Genomic DNA, 26,335 nt, shown 5'->3' with positions numbered 1-26,335 from the left:
AATAGCCCGCAAGTGGTTTGTAATAGATAATTATCAATTCTCCTCAACCCACCCCAGTACTCATGCTAGACTCGTACAAGCTGCACCCAACCCCCAAAGATGCCTTCACATATCATAACGTCTTTCTTAATTTTTTTTAATTTAATTATTTTTTTTAATTTAATTATTTTTTTTAATTTTAATTTTTTTAATTTTTTAATTATAAATTTTTTTTTAATTTAATTTTTTAATAAATAGCTTTCACATATCTTAAAGTGGTCTATAATAATCACACACAATATTTTCTAGAATGTAAATAAACATAACTTTAGAATTTTCTGCGTAGTTAGGCCTAGCATAGATTAGGCTTAGGTAATTCTTTTGTTATTTATTTGTGTTGGCATTTACTTGTATTTTCAGTTCGTGGGTGAAGCATTTTGAGAGGTGGGGATTCGAACATAGGATAAAGCGAAGTAATAATATATAAAAAAAACAAGTGAATGGTGTACTTAGTTACAAGTCGAGCGTAAAGCATTTTTTTCTCTTCACAAACAAGGGGTTTGGTGGCTGGATTAACGACCCTTTTGCTATTTGTTTATGAGGACGAATTGATTGCATATATTTTTCGTTAGATGGTGTAATGAGGCCCGTCACCGCCTTCCTTAGCCTCAGTAAGACGCCTCGACTCGTGTGAGAAGAGACTAAGCATGACACAATGACAGCTGACTGTTATCCCCAGATCATGGATCAAATGTCATGTCAAGGAGACAGCCTCGCGCGCGCGCGCGCGTGTGTGTGTGTGTGTGTGTGTGTGTGTGTGTGTGTGTGTGTGTGTGTGTGTGTGTGTGTGTGTGTGTGTGTGCAGACTACCAACCTTCCCGCCATCATTTGGGTCCCAGGACCACCAACCTTACCAACCTTTATCCACGTCAACCATCACTCACACCGAAACACCTCAACAAAAGATGGAATCAACAGGAAGATGTCAACCCCTCAAACACATCAGGAACACAAACACACCAGGAACACATCAGGAACACAAACACTCCAGGAACACAAACACACCAGGAACACATCAGGAACACAAACACTCCAGGAACACAAACACACCAGGAACACATCAGGAACACAAACACTCCAGGAACACAAACACACCAGGAACACATCAGGAACACAAACACTCCAGGAACACAAACACACCAGGAACACATCAGGAACACAAACACACCAGGAACACATCAGGAACACAAACACTCCAGGAACACAAACACACCAGGAACACACCAGGAACACATCAGGAACACAAACACTCCAGGAACACAAACACACCAGGAACACATCAGGAACACAAACACTCCAGGAACACAAACACACCAGGAACACATCAGGAACACAAACACTCCAGGAACACAAACACACCAGGAACACATCAGGAACACAAACACTCCAGGAACACAAACACACCAGGAACACATCAGGAACACAAACACTCCAGGAACACAAACACACCAGGAACACATCAGGAACACAAACACTCCAGGAACACAAACACACCAGGAACACATCAGGAACACAAACACTCCAGGAACACAAACACACCAGGAACACATCAGGAACACAAACACTCCAGGAACACAAACACACCAGGAACACATCAGGAACACAAACACTCCAGGAACACAAACACACCAGGAACACATCAGGAACACAAACACTCCAGGAACACAAACACACCAGGAACACATCAGGAACACAAACACTCCAGGAACACAAACACACCAGGAACACATCAGGAACACAAACACTCCAGGAACACAAACACATCAGGAACACAAACACACCAGGAACACATCAGGAACACAAACACTCCAGGAACACAAACACATCAGGAACACAAACACATCAGGAACACAAACACTCCAGGAACACAAACACATCAGGAACACAAACACTCCAGGAACACAAACACATCAGGAACACAAACACATCAGGAACACAAACACATCAGGAACACAAACACATCAGGAACACAAACACTCCAGGAACACAAACACATCAGGAACACAAACACTCCAGGAACACAAACACATCAGGAACACAAACACATCAGGAACACAAACACATCAGGAACACAAACACATCAGGAACACAAACACTCCAGGAACACAAACACATCAGGAACACAAACATTCCAGGAACACAAACACATCAGGAACACAAACACATCAGGAACACAAACACATCAGGAACACAAACACATCAGGAACACAAACACATCAGGAACACAAACACACCAGGAACACAAACACATCAGGAACACAAACACCCCAGGAACACAAACACATCAGGAACACATCAGGAACACAAACACTCCAGGAACACAAACACATCAGGAACACAAACACTCCAGGAACACAAACACATCAGGAACACAAACACATCAGGAACACAAACACTCCAGGAACACAAACACATCAGGAACACAAACACTCCAGGAACACAAACACATCAGGAACACAAACACATCAGGAACACAAACACATCAGGAACACAAACACATCAGGAACACAAACACTCCAGGAACACAAACACATCAGGAACACAAACACTCCAGGAACACAAACACATCAGGAACACAAACACATCAGGAACACAAACACATCAGGAACACAAACACATCAGGAACACAAACACATCAGGAACACAAACACATCAGGAACACAAACATTCCAGGAACACAAACACATCAGGAACACAAACACATCAGGAACACAAACACATCAGGAACACAAACACATCAGGAACACAAACACATCAGGAACACAAACACACCAGGAACACAAACACATCAGGAACACAAACACCCCAGGAACACAAACACATCAGGAACACATCAGGAACACAAACACTCCAGGAACACAAACACATCAGGAACACAAACACTCCAGGAACACAAACACATCAGGAACACAAACACATCAGGAACACAAACACTCCAGGAACACAAACACATCAGGAACACAAACACTCCAGGAACACAAACACATCAGGAACACAAACACATCAGGAACACAAACACTCCAGGAACACAAACACATCAGGAACACAAACACTCCAGGAACACAAACACATCAGGAACACAAACACATCAGGAACACAAACACATCAGGAACACAAACACATCAGGAACACAAACACTCCAGGAACACAAACACATCAGGAACACAAACACTCCAGGAACACAAACACATCAGGAACACAAACACATCAGGAACACAAACACATCAGGAACACAAACACATCAGGAACACAAACACACCAGGAACACAAACACATCAGGAACACAAACACCCCAGGAACACAAACACATCAGGAACACATCAGGAACACAAACACTCCAGGAACACAAACACATCAGGAACACAAACACTCCAGGAACACAAACACACCAGGAACACAAACACATCAGGAACACAAACACATCAGGAACACAAACACATCAGGAACACAAACACATCAGGAACACAAACACACCAGGAACACAAACACATCAGGAACACAAACACATCAGGAACACAAACACATCAGGAACACAAACACACCAGGAACACAAACACATCAGGAACACAAACACATCAGGAACACAAACACATCAGGAACACAAACACACCAGGAACACAAACACATCAGGAACACAAACACATCAGGAACACAAACACATCAGGAACACAAACACACCAGGAACACAAACACATCAGGAACACAAACACATCAGGAACACAAACACATCAGGAACACAAACACATCAGGAACACAAACACATCAGGAACACAAACACACCAGGAACACAAACACATCAGGAACACAAACACATCAGGAACACAAACACATCAGGAACACAAACACATCAGGAACACAAACACATCAGGAACACAAACACATCAGGAACACAAACACATCAGGAACACAAACACATCAGGAACACAAACACATCAGGAACACATACACACCAGGAACACAAACACATCAGGAACACATACACACCAGGAACACAAACACATCAGGAACACATACACACCAGGAACACAAACACTCCAGGAACACAAACACATCAGGAACACATACACACCAGGAACACAAACACATCAGGAACACATACACACCAGGAACACAAACACATCAGGAACACAAACACATCAGGAACACAAACACATCAGGAACACAAACACACCAGGAACACAAACACATCAGGAACACAAACACATCAGGAACACAAACACACCAGGAACACATCAGGAACACAAACACTCCAGGAACACAAACACACCAGGAACACATCAGGAACACAAACACTCCAGGAACACAAACACACCAGGAACACATCAGGAACACAAACACTCCAGGAACACAAACACACCAGGAACACATCAGGAACACAAACACTCCAGGAACACAAACACACCAGGAACACATCAGGAACACAAACACTCCAGGAACACAAACACACCAGGAACACATCAGGAACACAAACACTCCAGGAACACAAACACACCAGGAACACATCAGGAACACAAACACACCAGGAACACATCAGGAACACAAACACTCCAGGAACACAAACACACCAGGAACACACCAGGAACACATCAGGAACACAAACACTCCAGGAACACAAACACACCAGGAACACATCAGGAACACAAACACTCCAGGAACACAAACACACCAGGAACACATCAGGAACACAAACACTCCAGGAACACAAACACACCAGGAACACATCAGGAACACAAACACTCCAGGAACACATCAGGAACACAAACACTCCAGGAACACAAACACACCAGGAACACATCAGGAACACAAACACTCCAGGAACACAAACACACCAGGAACACATCAGGAACACAAACACTCCAGGAACACAAACACACCAGGAACACATCAGGAACACAAACACTCCAGGAACACAAACACACCAGGAACACATCAGGAACACAAACACTCCAGGAACACAAACACACCAGGAACACATCAGGAACACAAACACTCCAGGAACACAAACACACCAGGAACACATCAGGAACACAAACACTCCAGGAACACAAACACACCAGGAACACATCAGGAACACAAACACTCCAGGAACACAAACACATCAGGAACACAAACACACCAGGAACACATCAGGAACACAAACACTCCAGGAACACAAACACATCAGGAACACAAACACATCAGGAACACAAACACTCCAGGAACACAAACACATCAGGAACACAAACACTCCAGGAACACAAACACATCAGGAACACAAACACATCAGGAACACAAACACATCAGGAACACAAACACATCAGGAACACAAACACTCCAGGAACACAAACACATCAGGAACACAAACACTCCAGGAACACAAACACATCAGGAACACAAACACATCAGGAACACAAACACATCAGGAACACAAACACATCAGGAACACAAACACTCCAGGAACACAAACACATCAGGAACACAAACATTCCAGGAACACAAACACATCAGGAACACAAACACATCAGGAACACAAACACATCAGGAACACAAACACATCAGGAACACAAACACATCAGGAACACAAACACACCAGGAACACAAACACATCAGGAACACAAACACCCCAGGAACACAAACACATCAGGAACACATCAGGAACACAAACACTCCAGGAACACAAACACATCAGGAACACAAACACTCCAGGAACACAAACACATCAGTGTAACGGGGGGTGGGGGAAATAGCTCTATCTTGTCCATTATTCCACCCCCCCCAGTTAACTAACGAGGCCGGGGGAAACAGCTCTCTCTAGTCCGTTATCCCGTCCCCAGTTAGCTAACTATTCTAGAGCACCTCCAGAGTTCCTAAGGCAACCTCTCTGGTTCAACACCTTGTAACCTAGGTATTTGACTACCTAGGTGCTAAGACTACAAGGCGCCGTAACTGGATCAGCTACCCGAAACTCTAGAGAGAACTCTAGAATACTGAATCATTGCCACAAACGTATAAGAGAAAACGAGAGGAAAGAAATGAAATGTGAAGTAATTAGTGAGGGTTTGGGGTGAGAGGCAGAGAGGTGGGAGGGGCGAGGAGGGTCATTAGTTGAAAGTGAGAGTTTAGAGAGGGGTGGAGGGAGAGGTGTAGATAGGTAGAAGGAGAAGAGTAGATAGTAGAAGTAGAAGAGTAGATAGTAGAAGACGAAATGCTGCCACCATCCATTCATGATCATTACATACAAGACAAGGAATGGAACTTGTCTGTATCACAAAATTCTCAAAAGATGTTATCATGTCTCACTCAAGAGATCATTATTAGTATGGTCCCATCTTTATCATGTACTCATTCTAAACCATGAAACCAGTAACCACAGAGGCTTTCTCACCTCAACTCAAAGCTCTAGGGAACAAAGTTAAACACAATTTAAATAATAAATTCATAATTATATTTCCCATGAAGTATCATAATTTAGCAATTCAATTAAAATGTTCCAGTTTAATATGCAAAGTGAGTCATCATCCAAGAATTCGAGAACCCTACAACTTGACTGCCCCTGATCATCACACAACATATGTAAACACGACCAAGTCACCTTAATGTTCACTCACCGAGGACTGAGTCTAAGTTGAATAGAGAGGGGGGGGGGGGGGGTCTGTAGTTGACAGAGACTCCCGCCCTGCCGGCCGACAGCCTCCCTGCTCTGCTCGTCTGCTGTTCTCTTGATTAATCCTGCTTTCTGGATAGCTCTCCGAGTTTATATTGGGGAACCTAGTAGCTAACTCCGCCCACAAATAGATAGCCTCCGGCACTACCAAGCCACTCCTTAAACGTCGGCTTGTTTGAAGGCTCCCAGACTACAATTAAGAGCTTAGCGGAAGCAAGGTGAAATTCTCATGATCTGACCTCAGGTCACTTGAGGTCATTAACGCTTTGAGGTGTGAGATCTCAGGCAGACAACTGGCGCCTCTCAGATCCTTGTCTGTGACTCATGTACTCTATATATATTTTAAATAAACTAACTCAAACACTTTTACAGTGTTACATCAGGAACACAAACACATCAGGAACACAAACACTCCAGGAACACAAACACATCAGGAACACAAACACTCCAGGAACACAAACACATCAGGAACACAAACACATCAGGAACACAAACACATCAGGAACACAAACACATCAGGAACACAAACACTCCAGGAACACAAACACATCAGGAACACAAACACTCCAGGAACACAAACACATCAGGAACACAAACACATCAGGAACACAAACACATCAGGAACACAAACACATCAGGAACACAAACACATCAGGAACACAAACACATCAGGAACACAAACATTCCAGGAACACAAACACATCAGGAACACAAATACATCAGGAACACAAACACATCAGGAACACAAACACATCAGGAACACAAACACATCAGGAACACAAACACACCAGGAACACAAACACATCAGGAACACAAACACCCCAGGAACACAAACACATCAGGAACACAAACACTCCAGGAACACAAACACATCAGGAACACAAACACTCCAGGAACACAAACACATCAGGAACACAAACACATCAGGAACACAAACACTCCAGGAACACAAACACATCAGGAACACAAACACTCCAGGAACACAAACACATCAGGAACACAAACACATCAGGAACACAAACACTCCAGGAACACAAACACATCAGGAACACAAACACTCCAGGAACACAAACACATCAGGAACACAAACACATCAGGAACACAAACACATCAGGAACACAAACACATCAGGAACACAAACACTCCAGGAACACAAACACATCAGGAACACAAACACTCCAGGAACACAAACACATCAGGAACACAAACACATCAGGAACACAAACACATCAGGAACACAAACACATCAGGAACACAAACACACCAGGAACACAAACACATCAGGAACACAAACACCCCAGGAACACAAACACATCAGGAACACATCAGGAACACAAACACTCCAGGAACACAAACACATCAGGAACACAAACACTCCAGGAACACAAACACACCAGGAACACAAACACATCAGGAACACAAACACATCAGGAACACAAACACATCAGGAACACAAACACATCAGGAACACAAACACACCAGGAACACAAACACATCAGGAACACAAACACATCAGGAACACAAACACATCAGGAACACAAACACACCAGGAACACAAACACATCAGGAACACAAACACATCAGGAACACAAACACATCAGGAACACAAACACACCAGGAACACAAACACATCAGGAACACAAACACATCAGGAACACAAACACATCAGGAACACAAACACACCAGGAACACAAACACATCAGGAACACAAACACATCAGGAACACAAACACATCAGGAACACAAACACATCAGGAACACAAACACATCAGGAACACAAACACACCAGGAACACAAACACATCAGGAACACAAACACATCAGGAACACAAACACATCAGGAACACAAACACATCAGGAACACAAACACATCAGGAACACAAACACATCAGGAACACAAACACATCAGGAACACAAACACATCAGGAACACAAACACATCAGGAACACATACACACCAGGAACACAAACACATCAGGAACACATACACACCAGGAACACAAACACATCAGGAACACATACACACCAGGAACACAAACACTCCAGGAACACAAACACATCAGGAACACATACACACCAGGAACACAAACACATCAGGAACACATACACACCAGGAACACAAACACATCAGGAACACAAACACATCAGGAACACAAACACATCAGGAACACAAACACACCAGGAACACAAACACATCAGGAACACAAACACATCAGGAACACAAACACATCAGGAACACATACACACCAGGAACACAAACACATCAGGAACACATACACACCAGGAACACAAACACATCAGGAACACATACACACCAGGAACACAAACACATCAGGAACACATACACACCAGGATCACAAACACATCAGGAACACATACACACCAGGAACACAAACACATCAGGAACACATACACACCAGGAACACAAACACATCAGGAACACAAACACATCAGGAACACAAACACATCAGGAACACAAACACATCAGGAACACATACACACCAGGAACACAAACACATCAGGAACACATACACACCAGGAACACAAACACATCAGGAACACATACACACCAGGAACACAAACACTTCAGGAACACAAACACATCAGGAACACATACACACCAGGAACACAAACACATCAGGAACACATACACACCAGGAACACAAACACATCAGGAACACATACACACCAGGAACACAAACACTCCAGGAACACAAACACATCAGGAACACAAACACATCAGGAACACATACACACCAGGAACACAAACACATCAGGAACACAAACACACCAGGAACACAAACACACCAGGAACACAAACACATCAGGAACACAAACACACCAGGAACACAAACACATCAGGAACACATACACACCAGGAACACAAACACATCAGGAACACATACACACCAGGAACACAAACACATCAGGAACACAAACACACCAGGAACACAAACACATCAGGAACACAAACACATCAGGAACACAAACACATCAGGAACACAAACACACCAGGAACACAAACACATCAGGAACACAAACACACCAGGAACACAAACACATCAGGAACACAAACACATCAGGAACACAAACACATCAGGAACACAAACACACCAGGAACACAAACACATCAGGAACACAAACACATCAGGAACACAAACACATCAGGAACATAAACACATCAGGAACACAAACACATCAGGAACACAAACACATCAGGAACACAAACACATCAGGAACACAAACACACCAGGAACACAAACACATCAGGAACACAAACACATCAGGAACACAAACACACCAGGAACACAAACACATCAGGAACACAAACACATCAGGAACACAAACACATCAGGAACACAAACACATCAGGAACACAAACACATCAGGAACACAAACACACCAGGAACACAAACACATCAGGAACACAAACACACCAGGAACACAAACACATCAGGAACACAAACACATCAGGAACACAAACACATCAGGAACACAAACACACCAGGAACACAAACACATCAGGAACACAAACACATCAGGAACACAAACACACCAGGAACACAAACACATCAGGAACACAAACTCATCAGGAACACAAACACATCAGGAACACAAACACATCAGGAACACAAACACACCAGGAACACAAACACTCCAGGAACACAAACACATCAGGAACACAAACACTCCAGGAACACAAACACATCAGGAACACAAACACTCCAGGAACACAAACACATCAGGAACACAAACACTCCAGGAACACAAACACATCAAGAACACAAACACTCCAGGAACACAAACACATCAGGAACACAAACACACCAGGAACACAAACACTCCAGGAACACAAACACATCAGGAACACAAACACACCAGGAACACAAACACATCAGGAACACAAACACTCCAGGAACACAAACACTTCAAGAACACAAACACTCCAGGAACACAAACACATCAGGAACACAAACACATCAGGAACACAAACACTCCAGGAACACAAACACATCAGGAACACAAACACTCCAGGAACACAAACACATCAGGAACACAAACACTCCAGGAACACAAACACTCCAGGAACACAAACACATCAGGAACACAAACACTCCAGGAACACAAACACATCAAGAACACAAACACTCCAGGAACACAAACACATCAGGAACACAAACACATCAGGAACACAAACACTCCAGGAACACAAACACATCAGGGACACAAACACACCAGGAACACAAACAAGCAAGAAACAACTACACGACAGTGACGAGAGAGGCAGAAATAAATTTTGAAAAAGGGATACCTTACCTTACTATGACATCGGGGCTCAATGTTCCCTCGGCCCGGTCCCAAACCAGGACAAACGTCAAACAGAACCAATGCTATTCTATAAATTCATTAAAATCAAATTGCACGTAAAGGATAAAATGCAGTGATTGAAAATGGGAAAAAAATTTAACGGGAGAATGAAAAGGAAATGTGTAAAGACATTAAAAGAACAGTTTGAAAGCGTGTTTGTAAACAATTAAGTTTTCAGAGAGCCAGACACAGTACGAATGTCAGAGAATAACAAGAGTACATAAAGGTGTCTCGAGACGGAGTGACAAAAAAATGCTCAAGAAACTAAAGAGAAGGAAGCAGATGGCCCCAGATGGAGTTTCACCTTAGGTCCTGAGAGAATGTGCAACTGAGCTCAGCATTCCACTTATACAGTCATTTTTTCAGTCATCTTTGTGTACGTGAATCTTGGCGGATATATGGAAAAAGGATAACATAGTTCTAATGTATAAACGTGATAGCAGGGAGGAGGAGGAGGAGGAGGAATTATCAGAAGAAATCGTCAAGCAATTACAAGTATATAGCAGTGGTAGCAGGGAGAACCCTCTTAATTATAGACCCGTGTCCTTGTCAAGCGTAGTAGTCAAAACATTAGACAAAAATAATTAAAGCTAAATGGGTAGAACACCTGGAGAGTAATGACATAATATCAAACACACAGTATGGTTTTCAATCAGGAAGATCTTGTGTAACAAATTTACTTAGTTTCTATGATAGAGCCACAGGGAAATTACAGGGAAGAGATGGCTGGGGTCGACTGCATTTATAGGAACCTGAAAACAGACTTTCGACGGAGTCCCCACAAGAAGCTGTTCTGGGAACTGGAACATACTGTGGGGTGACGGGGAGACTTCTGGCATGAATAATAAATTTCAGACTGTAAAATCAAGGCAGTACTATAGAGACAATGTATGAGCCTAGAGCAGTGTTACTAGCGGAGTACCACAGGGTACTCCGCTAGTAACAGTAATGTTCATTGTCCGTTCTCCGTTCAGTAATGTTCATTGTCCGTTCTCCGTTCAGTAATGTTCATTGTCTACATAAACGATCTACCGGAAGGAATACAGAATAATATGTTTTGCTGACGATGCTAAGATATTAGAGAAGATAAGAAACAGACGATTGTCATGTCCTTCAAGACGACCTGGACAAGATAAGGGTATGGGAGTTACACTTGGCAAAGGGAATATAATGTGAATAAAGGCCACGTTATATGACGTAGAATAGGAGAAAATAATTCACACATATAACCAACAAATTATGTGATAGAGCTTTAAAGAGTTCTGATGAACAAACAGATCTTGACCCGCCAAAAACACGACGAAACTACCACGTTGCTAGAACGTTCGACCAAGTCTTTAACACCACCTAACAAGTTGTAACAACCAATATAGCGAGTTGTAACAACGTTCCAATACCTCATAAAAACGTTATAACAAGATGTAACAACTTTATTGCAAGTTGTAACAGGCGCAAAATAGGGACAGTTAAGTTGTGTTTGCAGGAGGGGGAGCGGGGGGGGGGGGGGGGGGGGGAAGAGGGTGGTTCTAGATAGCAAACTGCCACCTGAGGATCACCTGAGGACCACCTGAGGACCACGTGATCACTCCGCGAGTCATGTGTGCTAAGCTTTCCAACTTAACAATCACTCTTAAGTACACAAGTACATGCATGGCGAAATATTAAAGAAATTGTTCATTACTTTGGTGAGACCTTTGAAAAACAGAGGTGCAACAGGTACTCTGAGAGAGAACTCTATCAACATCAGAGGCCCGAGACTGTTCAACACGCTTCCACTACACATAAGGGACATAACTGGCCGACCCCTCACAGTGTTCAAGAGAGAACTATCAACATCAGAGGCCCGAGACTGTTCAACACGCTTCCACTACACATAAGGGACATAACTGGCCGACCCCTCACAGTGTTCAAGAGAGAACTGGATAAGCACCTCCAAAGGATACCTGATCAACCAGGCTGTGACTCGTACGTCAGGCTGCGAGCAGCCGCGTCCAACAGCCTGGTTGATCAGTCCGGCAACCAGGAGGACTGGTCGACGACCGGGCCGCGGGGACGCTAAGCCCCGGAAGCACCTCAAGGTAACCTCAAGGTAGGTAACCTGACCCAAGTTGAAATATGCAGTGGGTGTATGGTGCCCACATCTCAAGAAGCACATCACTAAACTGTGATCACATCTCAAGAAGCACATCACTAAACTGTGATCACATCTCAAGAAGCACATCACTAAACTGTGATCACATCTCAAGAAGCACATCACTAAACTGTGATCACATCTCAAGAAGCACATCACTAAACTGTGATCACATCTCAAGAAGCACATCACTAAACTGTGATCACATCTCAAGAAGCACATCACTAAACTGTGATCACATCTCAAGAAGCACATCACTAAACTGTGATCACATCTCAAGAAGCACATCACTAAACTGTGATCACATCTCAAGAAGCACATCACTAAACTGGAAAAGGTGCAAAGACTTGCAACAAAATGGCTCCCGGAACTGAAAAACAAGAACTACGAGGAGAGGCGTTAAATATACCGAAGTTAGACGACAGAACAAAAAAGAGGTGACATGATCACTATATACAAAATAGTAACAGGTATCGACAAAATTGACAGAAAGAAAACAAAGTTCAAGAAGAACTTTTGAAAACTGCAATTTCAACAAAGGGGGACATAAGTTCAAACTTATAGAAAAAATAGAAAAATACCCTTTTTGCAGAGTGGTAGACGGTTGGGACAAGTTAAGTGAGAATTTAGGTGGTAAAGACCAAAACTGACAGTCACTTCAACACGTCATATCATCCTCACCAAAACCACAGAGATGAAAGACGATTTTGCTGGATCTGGACACAGTTAAGACGATGGGACCAGGAAAAAAACTTGCCATGGATATGCTATATAGAGAAGGAGTGCAAGTCCTGTGCTGGCCACTCACTACGATACATAATAAGTCCTTGGACAAAGGAAAGCTGTCAGAGAGACTTGGAAGGCAGCCAATACAGGGCAAAATGTAACAACTAGAAACATACATGAGACATAAAACCACAAGTCAGCGCTAACGTATCATGCAAGGTGATGGAAAAGATCGTAAGAGGTTAGTAGAACAGCTGGAGAATAGGGACTTTATACCACACCACAACCACCAGCATGGTTTCAGAAACAGCAAATCATTCACAAAGAAGTTGACAGAGTTGTTGACCAGACCACACACTAGAAGGTGAAGGGACGACGACGTTTCGGTCCGTCCTGGACCACAATCGACTTGAGAATGGTCCAGGAGGGACCGAAACGTCGTCGTCCCTTCACCTTCTAGTGTGTGGTCTGGTCAACATACTTCAGCCACGTTATTGTAACTCCTCGCCTGCATATTGACAGAGTTCTGTGACCGGGCGACAGAGGAGATAATACAGAGAAGGATAGGCACATTATATATTTTTGGACTGCCAGAAAGCCTTTGACACAGTACCTCACGGGAGACTAGTGCCCAACATGGAGAAGCAGGCAGGAGGAGTGACAAGGAAAGTGCTGGAGTAAATAGAGCGCCTCCACAACAGGGAACACAGAGAAAAGACGGTAGAGTGGCGGCATGTAATTAGTGTCTCACGGAGTACCACAGGGCTCAATACTAGGGGCCAATCCAATTCCTAATATTTGTAAACAGCTTACCATAAGAAATAAGCTCCACTTTCTTAATATTTAATTGTGACGCGCAAATTATAAACAGGAAAAAAACATGATGAAAGAATGCAAACAAACTTCAGGATGACTTGGACAAAATATAAGAATGGTCCAGCAATTGGCTACTTGAGTTTAACTCAAGTAGCGCAAAGTCATAAAGACTGGAGCTTGTAACAAGAGGCCGGACACTTTACCATGACTAAAGGGGGAAAAAAAACCTTCCTGGAATCGGACAAAGACTTGGACTTTGATATCACACCGAACATATCTGCAGAAGCCTACATCAAAGGAATATAATCAGCTGCATATGCATGGTTGCTTCACATAATACCTTCCTTTAGGAGTCTGAACAAGGAGTGGTGCAGAGCCTTATATATACCACACACGTCAGACCAATCCTGAAATATGCAGTAGCAATATAATTGTTCTTATATGTTTAAACATGAAATAAAAGAGAGGAGGAAGAGGAACTATCAGGGGGAAAGCGCCAAGCCAATACGACTATATAGCACTGGAAAGGGATCAGGATAAGGATTTGGGATGTGACGGGGAAGAGGAATGGTACCCAACCACTTATGGACGGTCGGGGATTGAACACCGACTTGCATGAAGCGAGACTGTTGCTCTACCGTCCAGCCCAAGTGGTTGGACAGATCTAAAGAGAGTGAAATAAAAGAGAGTGTAAGTAGAGAGCAGCGGACGCTGGTAACCACAGCGAAGCACAACTCACCGAAGTAGATGGGCGTCTCGCGGTTGGCGATGTTGTCGTCGATGTAAGGGATGCCCAGGTTGTACGCCGCCGTCTGCCCGATGCCGATGCCCAGCAGCGAGAGGAAGAAGATAAAAAGCACCACCTGGATCTCCCCGTCGGGAGAGTCGCAGTACTGGACATCGAGGTGGTCGTGCGGGGCCTCCAGCAGGCCCTGGGGGAGAGTGGCCATGGTGCCATTGAGGACCGCCGGCGGGGCCACCATACTGGCCCCCGGGTGCCTACATATGTTGGCACTCGTCAGTGGACTGTCCTCCGAGGGCGTCGTTTCCAGATGCTTCCTCAGGAGCTCCGGGCCGAAGAGAAAGTGCGGGAGTGCGCAGAGGAAGGCGCAGAAGGCGAACAGGATCATCCCCCAGCCTATCCACTTGGGTCTGTGGCCCTGGCCGCCGTAATAGGCCAATAGGAGAGCGCCACCTATCTGGCCCATTTCCGTGGCGCTCATAATAATCCCGGTAGTTTTGCTCTTTAGCTGAAACAGTTTCTCGACGGTCGTTAGCACGCTCACAAAGTACGTATAGAACATCCCCTGTAGTACAGTCGTTAGCGAGAACACGACAAGGAACACCTGTTTGGTGGCTAGTCGTTGAACCCACTTTGGGGAACACCATCGTCCTAACCCACACACATATTCCCCCTCTTCCCCCTCTTCCTCCTCCTCCTCCTCTTCCCCCTCCCCCTCCTGCGTCACGGGCTCCTCCACGGCGGCCATTTTCCCCGCGCTGCCGTTCACTTTCCCGCGTACGACCTCTCCGTTGGTCGTGAGGGACTCCGTGTCGTGCGCCGGCGCCCACCCGCCGTGGTCGTACGACGCTCGGGACGACCCGTTACGCACAGGTGCCCGAGACGGGTGCTGTCGTGCCCCGCTGCTGCTGCTGCCTGGGTCACCTTCCACACACCAGATGCTGCCTTTACCGCTGCCCTCCGCAGGAGAGCCGACCTGCCCTGCTGCGGGTCTCCGCAACCCGCTGCTTTCACCGCCAGAGGGCGCCGGGTGAGGATGTGCGACGAGGGCGTGGTTATGGGCGTGACTAGGGGCGTGGAGGGGCGGCGTGGAGAGTGGGCAGACGGGTGGGTGGTGGGCGGAGGCGTGGGCGGTCACGTCGTCCAGACGCTGGTGGTGGCTGGCGGCGCCCGGCGCCCACCACTCCCTCCACCCGACCATGGCGCCTCCTGCAACAATAACAACAACAACACTTAGTCACAATATTCCGTACAATCATGCTCAAAATGTCCCATACAATCAATGCTCTACACTAAATGATCAGTACAATAAGGCATACAATCACTATAAATATATCATATAATCAATACTACATACATACACATATATATATATATATATATATATATATATATATATATATATATATATATATATATATATATATATATATATATATATATATGTCGTACCTAGTAGCCAGAACGCACTTCTCAGCCTACTATGCAAGGCCCGATTTGCCTAATAAGCCAAGTTTTCATGAATTAATTGTTTTTCGACTACCTAACCTACCTAACCTAACCTAACCTAACTTTTTCGGCAACCTAACCTAACCTAACCTAACTTTTTCGGCTACCTAACCTAACCTAACCTATAAAGATAGGTTAGGTTAGGTTAGGTAGGGTTGGTTAGGTTCGGTCATATATCTACGTTAATTTTAACTCCAATAAAAAAATTAACCTCATACATAATGAAATGGGTAGCTTTATCATTTCATAAGAAAAAAATTAGAGAAAATATATTAATTCACGAAAACTTGGCTTATTAGGCAAATCAGGCCTTGCATAGTAGGCTGAGAAGTGCGTTCTGGCTACTAGGTACGACATATATATATATATATATATATATATATATATATATATATATATATATATATATATATATATATATATATATATATATATATATATATATATATATATATATATATATATATATATATATATATATATATATATAATATACCGTACAATCAAAACAAACTATCGTAACAATGAACAATACACCCCAACCTTCACGTACAATACAGCAATTGCTAAAAAAAATAACTATTAAGCTAGTAAGGAACGTGGCACCAGAGGGAGCCAAGTATGGCACTGTATGCTACCTTACAAACTCCAAATATACGTCTGATAGTAGTAGTAGAAAAGATTTATCACTCTCAAGAGACTATTCAGCTTTGCTCTGGTTGTCGGTCTGGATTGGCCTCTCCAGGGCGCAAAGCCAGGGTAGGTAGATACAGGAGGAGGGGGAGGGGGAGAGAAGCTGTTACCCATGCAGCAGCTCCTCACCCTCTCCACGGCGCCGAAAGTCTCCAGTGGAAAGGCCAACGCCAATACGAATGGTTCCAGCACCGTCGCAGGAACTGTCAGAACGAGGTTGAAGGTAACATCGAACTGCCCTCCAGGGGTCTCCAGCTCCGGGGTTGACCTCGAAGTTGGTAAAAGAAGGCCCAGGGACTCCAACCCCGGAGACCGCCGTGGTCGGGGCCGGAGAAGAACCACCCCAGCAAGGGCAGGAACGACCCCAGCCTCCTGCAGCAGAGCCTGTTGGGCCGCACGAGCCCCGGGAGGTGGACGGCCCGGTCCCGCACCTACGGGTTCCTGACAGAGGTCGTCACAGCCTTCTTTCACCCATTTCAATTTCTTCAATTTCTTTTTTTATTATGCACCCCATACCCATCCTGTGGGCGGTGGTGTAAAGGGTTACAGAGGCACATAATGGGTTCAGGAACTGAACCCTCTAGTTCGTTTAGTTGAGCAAATAACAATCTTTTGACGCTAGTTATAAAATTATTAATGTCATATATACATGTACACATACTCATGCATACATGTACATATACATACGTATACATATATACATACACATACATATTTAATCACCCACACAAATACACACATTAATAATCTTTTGTATCACAAGTGATTCAACAAGAGGCTCACAACAGTCACTATACAAGGCACTTTACATCTATGGTGAGTCACACAGTTACTAGTCTTGCTGCACACCCACCCAACTGGGCGGCAGCTTTACAGTCATGTGCTCCACACCCACCCAACTGGGCGGCAGCTTTACAGTCATGTGCCCCACACCCACCCAACTGGGCGGCAGCTTTACAGTCATGTGCTCCACACCCACCCAACTGGGCGGCAGCTTTACAGTCATGTGCTCCACACCCACCCAACTGGGCGGCAGCTTTACAGTCATGTGCCCCACACCCACCCAACTGGGCGGCAGCTTTACAGTCATGTGCTCCACACCCACCCAACTGGCCGGCAGCTTTACAGTCATGTCCTCCACACCCACCCAACTGGGCGGCAGCTTTACAGTCATGTGCTCCACACCCACCCAACTGGCCGGCAGCTTTACAGTCATGTGCTCCACACCCACCCAACTGGGCGGCAGCTTTACAGTCATGTGCCCCACACCCACCCAACTGGGCGGCAGCTTTACAGTCATGTGCTCCACACCCACCCAACTGGCCGGCAGCTTTACAGTCATGTGCCCCACACCCACCCAACTGGGCGGCAGCTTTACAGTCATGTGCATGCATTACCTACAGTAAGCAAATTTTGGATACTTCGCTAAGATTCCTGGCAGCACATCATTATGAATGAAGTACTTACACATTTATCCAAGTACTTCACCATCAATGGTGAAGTCTTGGACACCATTGATGGTGTTATCTCTGAATTCCGCGATTTGTTCCCTTTTCATTATATAATAACGCAAAGTATGCGAATAGTTCTGCTGACAGAGTTTACATTTAGTCAAAATCTACATCAGCAGATGTTACAAACTGCCAGAGGTACTTGTAGCCGAGCCTAAGCCTAGCAGTGGTAACATCTAGAAGTCTGCTAACATTATTGGATGACCCATAGACGTGCGGTTCTTCCTGCATAATAGAATGATGATAGATGGAGCAACTGGTGTGAATTTCACTTTACATCATGTCTACGAGATTTTGTTGAAGTTCCCGGAATATTACTGCCCTCAGGCTGCTCAAAGGCAGTCCAAGATGGTAATCAATTCCCCTCTTTACGCCTTTCACCCGAGGTATAGTTTATAGACTTCTAAACTAGTAAACTTCTTAACTAATAGAATCATAGTTTACTAGCATAATAGAAGCATAGTTAACTAAGATAATAGAAGCATAGTTAACTAAGATAATAGAAGCATAGTTAACTAAGATAATAGAAGCATAGTTAACTAAGATAATAGAAGCATAGTTAACTAAGATAATAGAAACATAGTTAACTAAGATAATAGAAGCATAGTTAACTAAAATAATAGAAGCATAGTTAACTAAGATAATAGAAGCATAGTTAACTAAGATAATAGAAGCATAGTTAACTAAGATAATAGAAGCATAGTTAACTAAGATAATAGAAGCATAGTTAACTAAGATAATAGAAACATAGTTAACTAAGATAATAGAAGCATAGTTAACTAAGATAATAGAAGCATGGTTAACTAAGATAATAGAAGCATAGTTAACTAGGCCGTCGTCACGCCTTACCAATAATTAATTAATATATGATTAGATGTAAAGTGACCCCCCCCCCCCCCCTTCAGCCCCCTCACACAGCACCCCCGACGGATTCATCAAACATTTAGGCATAGTATTACGAAACCTCTACATCTTTCCCACAATGATTGCGGCTTTGTTTACATATATATTAAACAGTTGATGAGCTCCTAAGCACTACGAGGCAATTAATAACAATAAACAATACCTCGTAGGTCACCTCTTTTGTCAATGCTTTGGAGTCATAATAGACAACCAGTTGAAATTCACTCAAGAAATTGAATATTTTCGACAATGTTGTAAAGCCAGAAACTCAGCTTTGCGCTCTCTGACCAGTCTTAGAGAGGGTGCATCTCTACCAGTACTCAAAATGTACTACGTTCAAGCAGTTAGGTCACTCATTGACTATGCTGCTCCTGCTCTTACATCCCTCAGTGATAACCAATGGCAGAAACTGGCAGTGTCTCAAAATGATGCTCTCAGAACAATGCTGGGAGCACCTATATGGACGCGTAGAGAGAACCTTAGAATGGAAACCAACTTACCAGCATTAGAAAACAGGATCAAACAAAGGATAGCCACCATAACAACAAAACTTGTTGGAACCACCGCCAGACTGTCAATCAAAGATAGCATACACAGATTGCTTCACAGAAACCTTCAATATAGAACAAGCACATGGATGGATTATCTGGTCAAGATTCTAGAGAAAGTGGACTTGAAATGGACCATTAAAAACAAAGGGGAAGATAGACCATATCAACACTTTCGGCAGCCTCCTTCAAGGGAAGAATCGAGTCTAAAGATAATCATTGAAGGATTAAAAGTTAAAAATCAGCATGTGACTCGCAGAGGCTCAAAGCAGTCATAGAACAACAAATGGAAACCATCTCAAGACCCACAACGACTCATATCTTCACAGACGGATCAGTTGATCAAGAAAGAGGTTCTGCTGGGGCAGCAGTTTACACTAACAACCATGAAGCTTACTAGAGCATGAATAGTGACTGCTCAACATTGCAGACAGAATTATATGCCCTGAAGGAGGCCATAAACTATATAATTGAGAACAATTTATAAGATGTTATCATTCATACAGACTTTAAATCCTCCCTCCAGGCATTGTTATCCAGTCAACACAGAGATAACAAAATACTCCTCACTGAAATCCAACATATAGGAAAAGAAGCACACAATCTCGGGCTGTCAATCACCCTAAATTGGATACCAAGTCACATTGGCATAGATGGTAATGAAAAGGCAGACTCACTAGCAAAAACTGCCGCTGTTCTTTCTGTTGTACAGGTTCAAATGCCTCCAAGTTTTTCACAGATTAAGGAGCAAATCAAGAAGAAAATACTCCCAACTATAAAAAGTCGCCACAGAGCCAAAGTAGCGGAAGGAAGATCCACTGTGATATGGTACGAACAAGCCACTGGGAACTACTCTTTCAAGCCTGACAAAAAGGTATCTAGAGACATTGCAGTAGCCATACACAGACTCAGACTTGGTTACAAGTGCTGCTGGGAGGTAATAAACCCAATAGTTAAAGTGTGTCATATCTGTGGAACTGAAGCAGAGGCGCCACTATTGCACAACTTACTGGAATGTGAAGCTACTGAAGCCATGCACATCAAACTCAACATTAATCCAACGACAGCAGCTGCATTACATGCACATTCCACAGCCACTACAATGGTTAGAAAAGCTGTTAAAGAATGGGGCTCACTGTGCATCTACACCCACCACCATGAGAGCATTAAAACAAAAGACTGAAGCGAAAGGGAGGAAACCCCACTTCCATTTAAACCTTTGACCTAAATATCACATTAACAAGGTTATCGCGAATAACCGAACTCAATTACGGGATCACCATAGCCCGTGCTACATGGACACTTCGCTCTGAGTAGCTAACTCTAAAACAACAACAACAACAAAGGGCGCCTGACAGCTGGGCGGACAGCGCTTCGGATTCGTAGTCCTGAGGTTCCGGGTTCGATCCCCGGTGGAGGCGGAGACAAATGGGCAAAATATTTCATTCACCCTGATGCCCCTGTTACCTAGCAGTAAATAGGTACCTGGGAATTAGACAGCTGCTACGGGCTGCTTCCTAGGGGTGGAGGCTTGGTCGAGGACCGGACCGCGGGGACACTAAGCCCCGAAATCATCTCAAGATAACCTCAAGAACTTAAGATAACATTTTGATAGTTGGCTAAGACTGGTTGAGATGTTGTTGTTGATGTCTAATCTTCCATTGTTGTATATGTCGATTATTGCAGTGTTGTTGGTGAGTATAGCTCTGGCGACTGTCTGGCTGTGTGTAGACATGTGTTCCTCACACACAGAAATCACAATTGCGTGATGCATCAAATGAACACATCGTTTCAGGCGCGTCTGGGATTCTCTCGGACGCAGGTTCGAGCCCTCGTCACGGCCCCTGTGGATTTGTTCACCTGTTGTTCAGTTCTCAGGGACGCGCACCGTCACAACACAGCCAATATGGTCTAATTGACCTAACCTCCAACACCTGAAACAGGTTCTTGCTGTTGTGTTGTGTAATGTGTTGATGGATAGGCTAAGACTATCCTCCCCCTCCCCCTCCACCGTCCCCCCAGTGGTCACAAGACAAGGGGGGGGGGGTGATGCAACGTGGCTAGATCAGGAGAAGGATAGGAAGGGAGGGGGGGGGGGTGTTGAGATAGATAAGTAAGAATAGGCCTATCAGTGAGTACGGATAATTGAGATCTAAAGAAAGAGTATGAGAGAAATAATCAGTATATATATTCAACATTAAACTCATGCATAAAATTATCATCACTCGTCTATGTAAAAAAAATATATAAATATGACGAACATGAACACAATAATATATTTACGAAATAATCCAAAGCAAAAAAAAAATTTTGAAAATTAATGTTTCAGAACTGATCACACAACAAATTAGTCCGTTCGGATTTTATTTTCATAACAAAAAAACATGTTCGGTTAGTTTGTGTCCCCGCACAAAAGTTCACTTGTTATTGCATGAACACGTACATGAACAATATGTTGAACACTATTTCTATGTAATTGTATATTTATAACTTTATATATTTACTTCTCTGCCTCTTAGAAAGGTGTTTGTTGACAAAAGTTTTTGGTGACATAATTTTTTTTTGGCAAACGTCAAAAAAAAAAGTTTTTGGTGAAATATGTGTGGTGTCAAAATTCTTTGGTCATAGAAGTTTTTGGTGACAAAAAATTTTCATCACAAAAGCCTTTGGCTACAAAAGTTTCAAACGGAGAACTATTCAGTACATAAACTGAGCAAATGTCATGGTTGACTTTAGAGATTAATTCACTAACCAAGGTATTAATTAACTGTATGAGAGAAACACACACACACACACACACACACACACACACACACACACACACACACACACACACACACACACACACACACACACACACACACACACACACAGATGCCGAAGAAATATAAGAAAATTCACCTTCGCAAATAGAGTGGTAGACGGTTGGAACAAGTTAAGTGAGAAGGTGGTGGAGGCCAAGACCGTCAGTAGTTTCAAAGCGTTATATGACAAAGAGTCCTGGGAAGACGGGACACCACGAGCGTAGCTCTCATCCTGTAACTACACTTAGGTAATTACACTTAGGTAATTACACACACACACACACACACACACACCCAATCTGTACATCAGTTGACGGTTGAGAGGCGGGACCAAAGAGCCAGAGCTCAACTCCCGCAAACACAACTAGGTGAGTACACGCGCGCACACACAGGCCTCGCGGCTGAGTGGACAGCACTCTTGGGTCGTAGTCCTAAGGGCCCGGCTTCGATCTCCGGCAGAGTCGGAAACAAATGGGTAGAGGTGGTTAAGCCACCTCTTGGGTGGCTTAATCTTTATCAATCAACAATCTTCAATCATCACAATCGACTTGAGAATGGTCCAGGACGGACCGAAACGTCGTCGTCCCTTCACTCTCTAGTGTGTGGTCTGGTCAAAATGGGTAGATTTTCTTTCACCCTGAATGCTCCTGTTCACCTAGCAGTAAATAGGTACCTGGGAGTTAGACAGCTGCTACGGGCTATTTCAAGGGGATGAGCGTGTAAGAGAAATATATGTAATAGACATAACTGAGGAAAAATAAACTGGTTAGAAAGGCGGGTTCGAAGAGCAAACTGCTCGATTCTGCAGATACAAAAAGCAAATACAAATATACTCATCTGGAATCACGATGGTCAGATGGAGGCCTGGTCGACGACCGGACCGCGGGGACGCTAAGCCCCGGAAGTACCTCAAGGTATGGTAAACTGATAATCGTCAATGCCTAGAGAACCACCAGCCAGCAACACAAGGGAGGAACTGGATGACATACGAGAGGGCCTCATAATGGCCATGAGAGAGATGGTAGTACAAGCAGATAAGTCACGATCGTTGGTACTGGGGGACTTCAACTTGACAGCAATAGACTGGGAAACCTACGAAGCAGGAACGGAGGACATTTGGACAGGCAGATTTGTAAACCTCTTTCTGGAGACATTCATGTATCAACCACTTGGGCTGGACGATAGAGCGACGGTCTCATTTTATGCAGGTCGGCGTTCAACCCCCGACCGTCCAAGTGGTTGGGCACCATTCCTTCCCTCCGTCCCATCCCAAATCCTTATCCTGACCCCCCTTCCCAGTGCTATATAGTCGTAATGGCTTGGAGCTTTTTCCCTGATAGTTCCTTTCCGTCAGTACTGGATCTAGTATTCACCAGGAAAGAAAAAGATATATTTGACATCCAATACCTTCCTCTCTTGGGATATAGTGATCATGTCCTTTTGGACATTAAATATGCTTTGCGATATAATCTAGAAGAGAATGGGGACATTGAAACACTTGATAAACTCGATTTCAAGAGAGGACACTATTGGGGGAACCTTGACACTTCTTTAATGAGGTTAATTGGACAAACTTGTTGCTAGGCAAGGAAGTAAATGAGATGTATCTTACAAGTTAAGTGAGAAGGTGCGGGAGGCCAAGACCGTCAGTAGTTTCAAAAAGTTATACGACAAAGAGTGCTGGGAAGACGGGACACCACGAGACTAGCTCTCACCCTGCAACTACACTTAGGTAATTACACACGCACGCACACACACACACACACACACACACACACACACACACACACACACACACACACACACACACACACACACACAGATGTAAATACAGGCAGGTAGTGTGTGTGGTAGAGGCAGCCTGCATACACAGTTTCAAATGTAGATATGATAGAGCCCAATAGGCTGAGGAGCCTGTACACCAATTGAGAGGCGGGACCAAAGAGCCAGAGCTCTACCCCCGCAAGCGCAACTAGGTGAGTACAACTAGGAGAGCACACACACACAGATTAACATATCGCGTGTGTGTGTGCTCACCTTGCTGTGCCTGCAGGGTCGAGTACTAGCTCTTAGCTCCCGCTTTCCCATGAAAATACCTAATACAATGAGTTTGATATCTGCGCTCGCACTGGTGTTTGGCGCGCGCCCGCACTCACGCACTCGGCCGAGACACCCCTCACACAAAAGCCTGACCATCACACACACTAAACGTCAGCATCGTCAACGATAATTATATATATTTATATGATTGTATCGCACGCGAGGTATCGTCGGAGGGGCTCCCAGACGACCATCTGAAGACTGGCACAAGGATGATAATTAATATCAAAATTACATTATTCTCAACTCTTTTTTCTTTTTTCTTGCCTCCTTCCTTCTATCCTGCCTTCCCTTCCTTCAGTTCTATACGGTGTCCTATAGGGGGAGGGAGGGAGGAAGGGAACTATCAGGGGGGAAAGCGCCAAGCCCTTATGACTATATAGCACTGGGAAGGGGTCAGGATACAACCGTACTCTTAAAAATAAAATCGACTCACAAAAGTGACGGACTGTCCCGTTTTTTGTTTGAGTCGTCTGGCCTGCTCGGAAAGGTTAGGAGAGGAAACTTTCAATTAACATTTTTTATAAAAATTTGAAACTTTATGAGAATTTCTTGTCCACCTAACCTACCAGAGGACCCTTAACTTACTGTTGTTGAAAAAAAAATCCCAAATTTATTTTATTTTCAAATTACGTCCACTTTCGGCAATACGGACAAACGGCCAAAAGCGACGTTATTTTTAAGAGGACAGGTTGGAGGATAAGGACTTGGGATGGGACGTGGGGGACAGGAATGGTGCCCAATCACTTTATAGGAGGAAGGTATATGTAAATGTTACATACACATGTCCATATAAATATATATA

The 26,335-nt window shown here is 43.9% G+C and overlaps 1 protein-coding gene across 2 annotated transcripts in view; it reads right to left on the bottom strand.

The window, feature by feature from the left end:
- The window catches only part of LOC123755800 (solute carrier organic anion transporter family member 74D), a 176,865-nt gene that overhangs the window by 63,703 nt on the left and 86,827 nt on the right, over positions 1 to 26,335 (bottom strand). For both annotated transcript variants that reach the window (XM_069300083.1, XM_069300082.1), the window contains one exon: positions 15,460 to 16,671. In XM_069300083.1, coding sequence (XP_069156184.1) covers positions 15,460 to 16,663 — 1,204 coding nt within the window. In that variant the 5' untranslated portion in view covers positions 16,664 to 16,671. The remainder of the gene's footprint in view (positions 1 to 15,459; positions 16,672 to 26,335) is intronic.

Source organism: Procambarus clarkii, chromosome 43 (assembly GCF_040958095.1).
Source record: "Procambarus clarkii isolate CNS0578487 chromosome 43, FALCON_Pclarkii_2.0, whole genome shotgun sequence".
Classification (NCBI taxonomy): domain Eukaryota; kingdom Metazoa; phylum Arthropoda; class Malacostraca; order Decapoda; family Cambaridae; genus Procambarus; species Procambarus clarkii.
The sequence above is the reverse complement of the archived record's forward strand: the minus strand, read 5'-3'. Positions and strand labels throughout refer to the sequence as shown.